We start from the raw sequence: 9,519 nt of genomic DNA, 5'->3' as shown, positions 1-9,519 counted from the left end.
GTATACATAATTAAGCTTTTCTTTGTTGAATTATTAAGATATCGTGTACAAAACGCTAAATGTTTGGACATCTATGTTTCTAAAGTTTCAAGGGGAAGTCCCCTACGCTATTATTTTCGTTTACTATATAAAATATATATACGACTGTAATATTGTTGTTTTTTCAGTATGGAGAAGTTATAATGTAAAGTTTTGCAGTTAAAACCGAAACCAATGCCTAAAGATTTAAAGTGGCCATTCCCTGCTCACCCTGTCCCTGTTTGGTGGCGGTGGTCCAGCTTTTCCGTGGTCGCTTCAGTTTCACTCATGAGCAAGTTTTGGTTTTCTTATATGAACACACTTAAAATACATGGGGCGGAAAAGTTACACAAAGCAGTTTTCAATCGACCAGCGACCAATAGCTTAATAACAGGTTAGTAAATATAACTAAAGTTTCAAAGAAAAAAATCATAAACAATCACCCACGAAGGTACACTAAGTATATGGTACATTATATAAAAGTGGGCACGAGGTGTATGAGATATAACACCTGTGCTATAACTTTACATATAGTTGAAACACTATAACTTGTTAAGATGATATATAGCTTTACAACAAATATGTAAATTGCTACAATGACAAAGAAAAAAAATAAGACAAAGTCACATTGAAATACCAGTCTGCAAAGTATGGCAGTTCCTGACGAGATCTCGCGCGTGCAAGACGGTTATTTTTCGCGTTCGCGCGTGCTATCATTAAAAATCTGCGTGCAAAGCATGTACATTTTCAAGCCACGTTAGGAAATCTTACTTAATTTAATACGTATTTTTTTCTTTGTTTAATTAATTGGCGTGCGTAGGACAAATTGTGGCGTGCATAACTGAAAGTCTGTAAAAAATCGCGCGTGCACCTGCCATACTCTGCAGTCTGGTTAAAATACATTGCATATGTAGCGACCACGCTTATTTTCTTTCAATTAAATGTAAATGTTTTTAACTGTAAGCGTGTTTTAAAAACTGTTGTTTTGTCGCTGTATCATGTCGTTTGTTCTAAATCTTTGCTATCGTAATCAAAGAGACAAATAAAGTTATTATTATAATATGTGTATAATAGCAGGAACCAGGTGTGTTCTTCCTGAAAGATGATGATAAATATATAACAGATTAACACTATAAGTGACATTCATGCATTCAACTTTACTCAACAGTATCAAACCATCATTGTTGCGTGGATGATGCATTACTATGCGCTGCTTTACCTTGGTCTGCAGCTTTTAAAACAAATAGTTTCCGATGGACACTTGGTGCAAAAGACATCTGTTTCACTAAGACTTGGCACAACTATTTCTTTGGCATGGGAAAGGTTTGTATTTCCATAATGAGTTAGATGACAAGACACTTAGCAGGAAAATCTAATGGTATAGTCGGGTGAGGTAAGACAGGACACCTTTAGCACATAATATCCAAATATTCTGATCATGTTTTAAAATATTAACAACGGTCTATATGGGAGTCGTGAGAATGCGGTTTTATAATTCTTTGAATGTTCTTTGTTTACTACAAATTACTACTACCAAATGGGAATAGAATATAGAACGAAAAAGTGTCCCATTTTCCTCACCCTACAATATCTAACCGAATGCCAAATGAAATGCTTGTCCACAAACAAACAATTGCCAGAAGATCTCTTTCACAATTACCCTTTCATATGTTATTTGCTATAACTACTAACCCATATAACCACTGTAACTCCTAACACCCACCTCCAACACATATAACCTCTAACACTTTTCACCAGATTAATGTGTAACGTACGGGAGGTTTATTCACTAGTGCCACAAACCAATATCTTAATAATTGTATAGCAACACCATAATGACCACTACTCTAATTACAGATAATACCACTAGGCCGAGGTGAGGGCGTATTTCAACGTGGAATGGACTTTGCGATCGATCGACTGAACAACAACGAGTGGATTCATATTTTTCCAGAAGGTCGGGTCAACATGGACAAATCATGGATAAGGTTTTAACATTTATAAAACTTTCGCAACATTTTGTCTCGCGCACAATGGTTATGTAGAGCAATACATTAATACATGTATTGAAACCTGATGCTGCTACCATTGTTGGCTTATTGGTCCTTTAACAAGACACTTATTAATAATTGCTCCAACCCTTTGTCCTTTATGAGTTATCTAAACTGTCAGGCAAACAAACAGGCACCCACTAAGTTACATACATAGTTACTCGTAAGCTGCCATAAGGTGTATGAAACATAACACCCATGTTGTAACAACTGTCATTGCCCCGCCACGCGAGGATAAAGCAAGTTACATACGAGGTAACTTGTAAGCGAGCACGAGGTGTATGAAACATAACACCCGTGTTATAATGACTGTCATTGCCCTGCCCCTACATGAGAGGATAAATAAGTTACATACATGGTAACTTGTAAGTGGGCACAAGGTTTATGAAACATAACAGATAACACCCATGTTGTAACAACTGTCATTGCCCCGTCATGCAAGGATAAGTAAGTTACATACATGGCAACTTGTAAGCGAGCACGAGTTGTGTGAAACAGAACACCTGTATTAAAACGGCGATCATTGCCCACCAAAAGATAAATAAGTTAGGCTACATTCATCGACTAAATATTCATATTACCAAGCTTTGTGATGTTCAATTAGATTCAAATGGGGAGTAGGAAGGTTGATCAATGATTGTCATCGCGTTCCAACCGTGCTACCATTCTATCATGTAGGTTCTGACACTGTGTTACCCAACGAGAAACCTTACGTTCCAAATATACGTAAGTCAATGCCTCCTTCTGCATAATTTATATTGAATAAAATTTTAATCCCTTGTATGTGAATAATAATAAAATGGTATGCATGGCCCTGTATTTACAGACAGTTAATTGGTATTCGGTAACATGCGTGAAGTGTATGAAACAGAACACCCGTGGTATAACAACTGCCTTTGTACTGCCACGCAAAGATAAAAATTGTTACATATGTGGTAACTGGTAAGCGGGCACGAGGTGTGAAACAGGACACCTGTGTTAACTTATAAGACTGTCATGCGAGAATAAAATAAGTTACATTCCTTGATTCAAGACTAGTTTTATGTATAACATGTTTTTTTTAACCTTAAATTAGTTTACTATTTCAATTTGCATTAACGCAGGCAAGAAAGTGACAGTTCTAATTGGTGATCCTTTAAACGTGGAACAGCATTTAAACTGGTGTAGAGAGAAAGGCATGAACGCAACTGAGATTCGAAGAGTACTTACCACTTTTCTTCAAGAAGAAATAGAGAAATTGAGACTACCTGCAACTCAACTGCATGAGATGACATCATAGAATTAAATAACACCACAAACTTGCTATGCAATATGTTTATGAATGTCAGTGTTTTAAATATTTTATTTGGTTGCTTACGCGTTTTTGGACAAAACTGTATTATTAATTTAAATCTGTTAATTGAAAAATCTATGGAAATTTTAAAATTACTGTACTTTAGGTTACTACATGGAACTTAGGCCAAAGCTACACTTCATACACTTGGTGGATTTGGTTACCCCAAAGTACTAATTTTAAACTTTGTCTATTATGGGTGGGGTCCTGGGTCAGATTTGGCCGTTACCCCAACCCTCAGAAAACTCTCATGATCAATTCAATACAAATTTTATACACAAAAAAATGCAGCAGTGGTGTAACATAAAATAATGGCAGTACAAAAACAAATAAAGATGACATTTCTTAGAACAGAACCCCCACGCAACAGTGAAATGTGTAAACACAGACATTGGGTGACATATACAAATATTTCCTACTTTAAAAACTTATAAAACCAATTTACCTAAGTTTCCTATACAATACATGCAGTTTAGGCACATGTTCATGCATACATCACAATATTGTTATTTGCAATGATATAAAATGAGGGCTCGACCTTAGATATGCTAGGCATAAAAATTTCTTAAAATGATTTGTACTTTTAAAGTACACAAGATTTTTGCATCAAATCATAAAATATTTATTTTATTTTTGATTAAAATTTTTTTTATTTTTTAATTAATAATTATTGTTTAATTTTTTAATCAATATAATTATTACAGCCCGTTTTTACGTAAAACCTAACAGGTTTTAATTTCCTCATCTTTGTTCTTGGGAAGTTCATACCCCATGAAATAAGACTTGTTTACCTCACCACCCCCATCTACACTGCATGTTAGCTTAATGTTGAGAAACCTATGGTTATCCTTGCATGGTCGCATCTCAAGCGTTCCTTCTAGTTGCGAGTCCTGTACAACTTGAACTTCGTTATTCAAATAGAGAAGAGATTGCTTCCAGTGAGTTTCAGGCTTGTAGGGAGATGTAGAAAGCAGGACAGGATACCCAAGACCTGCCTTTGCTACACTTGGTTTAAGTATATTATCATTAGACAGTTCATCTTTATGATTAAGTGTATCATCCTCTGTGTTTTGGGCAATGTTTGAACCATGCAAAGTAGGAATGACTCCGTTTATCTCTGAGTGTTTGTTCTGTTCCACACAGCCATGCAATTCTTCTATCTCATTCTCACTTCCAGCAACTCTACCATTTATTTCATCGGAAACTGGATCAGAATTTTGCCCAGTTTCATTTTCTTGTGACAAATCGCTTACATTAGTGGCAGTGGTGTTTCCATTACTCATGGCAACATCATGGGCTGGGAATAAGACATCAAACCACAAGGCAAATCCCTGTAGATTGAAAAGGGAAATTCATTTAACATTAAATTCGTGTTATAATTTTGCTACAGAATGAAATAGTTTTTTTTTTGTTATTAATTTATCTTTAAAAGTATTAAATGTATTGTAAAATTAGAAACTTATTTCTGTAATATTACTGTTGTCACTAAAAATAAATTTAAACTTATGAATATGTAAATACCAATTTTTTAAACCATTAATTAAAAAATATCCTGGCTAATGGCGTAATCCCGTGTTCAAGTTTAAATATGTTATTATAAACTTTGATTAAACAATTTTAAGATACGACAGCCCAGGCACCATATGGTAATTGGACAAATTTCTGGCAAACATAATAAATGCATTATAAAAGTAAACTTAAAAATATAAAATTTATATCAAAGTTTCAGAAGTCAATATTTATCATGTTCAAGCTAGGGATGCACATTACAGAATAATTAGGTATTCTAGGATATCCTAGAATACTTTATTTCGAATCTAGAATTCCGAATCTAGAATTTCGAATCTTTTTATATTTATAGGAAAAAATCATTTTACCCACAAAAGTCAGTTTATTGACTCTTTCATAGCAGCCTTGTTGGGTCATGAGCTGTAAAATTATCAAAAATTGTACTATTGGGAAGCCTATATTCAAGTTCAAATATGTCATTCCCAATTTTGATTAAATTATTCTGCCATATGACATCCAGGCATCATATGCCGCGCGAGGCAAATTTTTGGCAGACAGCAGCGAGACATTGCCTTCTATAAATAATTAATTACTGTTGGAACCTGACCACTTACCTGGAAATCTGCGATGCCAAAGCTGTTGAATTTAAATTTGTGTTGGACGAGTTGTACGTCCGCATGCGATACTTTTAGCAAGTCAAACTGCACCACTAGTTGTGGGTGAGATAAAACGTTTTCGCATGATATGGTTTTTACCATTACCTGTAATTGCAAGAAGGCTGTTATATGAAAATTAAAAAGAACGTACTTTGAAGAATTGACTTGATGAAATGGTACCAAATGTGTATGTATAATGACTAAACAAATATTTTGCACAAAAATACAAAACATGATGGAATTTCAAACATACAGTCATTTTAACTAAAGATGAATCTTGATACAGTTACAACTTATAAACTAAAAAAGTTGTCATCATAATTCTTTTGTTTAAACAGAATCATATTCTATATGAATATTATTGTATTTGTATATTGTAGAACGTGATCCTAAATGTTATATCTTTACAAGAATCATCCAACTTTATAGACACTGGATCAGGACCAGATTCACATAATTCATCACAGAAAAATGACCTGCTTACATCTTTGGAAATAGAGCTTCTAGCAAATGGTAGAATACAAGACATATCCACACCATACACTTCTTCCATGTCGTTCCAGAAATTTACTTTTTCCACCATAATCTCGTCGTCACAGATCGGGGCAAAATACAGCGCAGCAGCTGAAGGCAACATAAGTCCCCCTGGTTTCAACCACCTGTGGATTCGACACAATACACAAAGCAAATTATAACACAATGAATCAGCATGGTGACACATTGGGGACAAATGGCGTGCCGTCTGTTCATGTAAACGGTAAGAATTCAACCAAAATTTAAACCTAATGCATAAAAATATAAAATATAAATTTTAACAAACAATTTTACATTTTTGTTCAAACAAATCAAACCCCTATAATGTATAAAATATATATATATATATACTTACAAATTCAACCATAAATTAAGTCTCAATGCTGTTTAACAATAATTTGTGAATAAAAATTCATTCTTTTTTATGAAAACTCTTTAATTTTTTTGAATTTCTTCATATTAATATTTGCTAAGAGCTTTTGGTTAAATGAGTAGGAATATTCCAGAAGTAGACAAATGTCGTATTCGGTTGTATTAGAATAGACCAACATAAAAGTTGACATAATTTAATAAAATTTATTAACAATCAAATCATTACTGTTGAAATGCAAATCTTTTTTTAAATATTATCTTTGGAAACAGATACAAACAATTATGTTTAAATTTTATATTATTAATAACAATAACTCAATTTGTCTCTTCGATTTCGATAGCGAAGATTAAAAAATATTTAAGACGAAAAACAGGACATAGCGACATACATTAAAGAAAGAAACGTCTACCTGTCTCTTGCTGTAATAACAGATGACAGCATGGATTCGTACAGCAAGCAATATCCCATCCATTCACTGACGATAACGTCAACTTTTTCAGGAAGAAACGCATCTTCAAGCAGACATTGCATCACAACAATTTGATCGGATAAACCATTCAACTCAACAACCTGTAAAGAAATGAGTTTTCGCTAATATTGCTCCAACCCAGTGGTCACTAATGGGTTGTCCAAATTATCAGCCATACATAAAAAAAACAAAAAAAAACAATCACCCATAAAGTAACATACATGGTGACTCGTAAGCTGGCACGAGGTGTTAAACCCATGTGATAACGACTGTCGTTTTCCGGCTCACGAGGATAAAGAAAGTTACATTCATTCATTCAGTTAGCACATAATTCCAGACCCGCAATCCATACAAGTAAACGATTCCAGACAATACAACAATATACGCAAATCAAAAACAGAACACCCATGTTATAACGACTGTTATTGCCCCGCCATGTGAGGTTAAATAAGTTACATTCATTCAATCAACATTATCTGCATTTAACCTGTACAAACAACAACTATAAGCGCTCAAAAGACATAAATTATTTCACCTTCTTAGCTTGCTTGGCGATGTTGCTTGCTTCGATTGCATAAACTTTTTTCGCCCCCGCTTGAGCACAAAAGCAACTTAATATTCCAGTTCCTGCCCCAACATCAAGAACAACCTGGTAATACAAAAAATAAAAAATATTTTTGTGTTTGTGGGACTTTCGAGAGTAAACGTTTCATAACGTTTTTTCATAGCCTGCTATAGGTTTCATGACGCAAAAACTACCCAATAGTACAATTTTTGATCATTTTACAGCTCATGACCCAACAAGGCTGCTATGAAAGAGTCAATAAACTGACTTATGTGGGTAAAATTTCTTTTTCCTATAAATATGAAAAGATTCGAAATTCTAGATTCGGAATTCTAGATTCGAAATAAAGTATTCTAGGATATCCTAGAATACCTAATTATTCTGTAATGTGCATCCCTACATATAAAACAAAATGTAAGCCCATATAGGACAAACTGTCGCTTATATTCATACATGGTAACTTGTAAGCTGCTAAGAGGTGTTTGAAACAGAACACCCGTGTTTAACCGCTGTCATTTTATGTCCATTCGAAGTTAAAGTAAATTACATTTACTCAGAATTTATACAATATATAATGCTTGTATTTTCACTCTTCTGGCCGAAATTTTGGCTAAAAGCGGGCTAAATGGAATACATATATATATATGTGTGTATATATGTAGGCTATTAAATACTTTTGCCTGTCAATATCCAAAAAGTATATCACGTTTTTAACGTTACAGGCAAATCAACAGCATACCTTATCTTTGAGGGATTGGTAGCAATTAAAAATTGCTTTTTTGTATGTGTTTGTTCGTACGTCATCACCAAGCATTTCTTCGTGTACGGTAATATCGGCGTACGATTCAAAATACGACTTGTCGGACCCGCCGTTACTTAAACGGGATCTTTTTGCTTTGAATTCTCCAGCCATTCTAAGACTTGATGATAAAAACTTACGACTAAATAAGCGACCGTAACGCATTTACTTAATAATCCTAATCATGTCTAAGCTAGAAATTTATACAGTTTGGTAAAATAGAGCGAAAGCTTTGACTAAAAAAATATCCGTTGGTGTATCTGAGCCAAATTATACGAATAAAGTTTATTTTGCAGAAATCGTCTGCCTGTGAATACGCCGAACGGTTGTTGAACCGCCGTGTTATAAAAAACTTTGTGAAATACTAATTCTCTGGTATACTGGAACTTAACTTAATATACGATAAAGGATTAAACGCAAACTATCACATAAGGTTTATAAAGACATTCTTTACCAGCAAAAGTCAAGGGCGTAATGGTCACGTGGTTATTTTTTCCCAGGGCCGTGACGTAGTTCAACTTAGGGAAAGTACCTTGAACAGATGTTGTTGAAAAGTAGTGGAAATTTTTTTGTGATGCGCAAATTTTATTACGACTGTGAGCGGGTTATATAGTACGCATTTTTAGGTGTTAGAGTTCATTCACCAGCTTGGGCTCAATGCCTTTTATCCAAAACGTACTTTTTTTTCTATTTTACCATAAAATACTGAACTGAACAGTATTCTATTATTTTACCCATAAGTACTCTAGTCTAACTAAATGTTGAACTATTTTGAACATTTTCGCTTTTGTAAACTTTCCGTTTTTCGTTTTCGTGGCCAAAGAGACAGCATAAATTCCATTGATTTATTCACATTGAGAGTCCGTCGCTAACCCAGAGGCATGCTACTACCATAATGAGTATGTATAGTTGGGCAAGACACTCAACGTAAGCAGGTATGAAACCGAACACCCGTGTTATAACGACTGTCGTTTTCCAGCCACGCGGGGATAAGTTCCATATATACGTGGCAGACAATTTGGACAACCTATTACTGACTACTGGGTTGGAGCAATCGACGTTAAGTGTCTTGCCCAAGGACACACACGCCCAAAATCGTAGCAGCGACGAGCCTTGAAGCCATGACCTCTGGGTTATAGAGGCCGGCGCGCTAAACACTTTGCCACGACGCCGGGTATAGCTAGGAAAAGTTAAGAACAACACTGCAATATG

The 9,519-nt window shown here is 34.7% G+C and overlaps 2 protein-coding genes across 2 annotated transcripts; one reads left to right on the top strand and one right to left on the bottom strand.

The window, feature by feature from the left end:
• Nucleotides 1-101: 101 nt before the first annotated feature.
• LOC149743613 (tafazzin-like) lies at nt 102-3,476 on the top strand. Its single transcript, XM_089877447.1, has 5 exons — nt 102-412; nt 1,187-1,341; nt 1,876-2,006; nt 2,674-2,795; nt 3,173-3,476. The coding sequence occupies exons 1-5, from the start codon at nt 214-216 to the stop codon at nt 3,346-3,348; spliced, it is 783 nt and encodes a 260-aa protein (XP_089733573.1). The 5' UTR covers nt 102-213; the 3' UTR covers nt 3,349-3,476.
• A 180-nt stretch (nt 3,477-3,656) lies between these two features.
• LOC149743612 (protein arginine N-methyltransferase 6-like) lies at nt 3,657-8,540 on the bottom strand. Its single transcript, XM_089877307.1, has 6 exons — nt 8,248-8,540; nt 7,479-7,592; nt 6,884-7,044; nt 6,052-6,226; nt 5,526-5,672; nt 3,657-4,733 (listed from the first exon to the last, which is right to left on the bottom strand). Exons 1-6 carry the CDS (start codon nt 8,470-8,472, stop codon nt 4,125-4,127), a joined length of 1,431 nt encoding a protein of 476 aa, XP_089733433.1. The 5' UTR covers nt 8,473-8,540; the 3' UTR covers nt 3,657-4,124.
• Nucleotides 8,541-9,519: the final 979 nt, after the last annotated feature.

This window comes from Ciona robusta, chromosome 1 (genome assembly GCF_009617815.1).
Source record: "Ciona robusta chromosome 1, ASM961781v2".
Lineage (NCBI taxonomy): Eukaryota > Metazoa > Chordata > Ascidiacea > Phlebobranchia > Cionidae > Ciona > Ciona robusta.
This window is presented reverse-complemented; position numbering and strand designations above follow the sequence as displayed.

Coding starts and splice junctions, on each gene's coding strand:
- LOC149743613 (XM_089877447.1), top strand. CDS start 214: ATGCCTAAAGATTTAAAGTGGCCATTCCCTGCTCACCCTGTCCCTGTT. Junction 413..1,186: donor GACCAATAGCTTAATAACAG/GTTAGTAAATAT, acceptor TTTACTCAACAG/TATCAAACCATCATTGTTGC. Junction 2,007..2,673: donor ATGGACAAATCATGGATAAG/GTTTTAACATTT, acceptor ATGTTCAATTAG/ATTCAAATGGGGAGTAGGAA.
- LOC149743612 (XM_089877307.1), bottom strand. CDS start 8,472: ATGCGTTACGGTCGCTTATTTAGTCGTAAGTTTTTATCATCAAGTCTT. Junction 7,045..7,478: donor TCGCCAAGCAAGCTAAGAAG/GTGAAATAATTT, acceptor ATTTCTTTACAG/GTTGTTGAGTTGAATGGTTT. Junction 6,227..6,883: donor GTTATTACAGCAAGAGACAG/GTAGACGTTTCT, acceptor TCGAATCCACAG/GTGGTTGAAACCAGGGGGAC.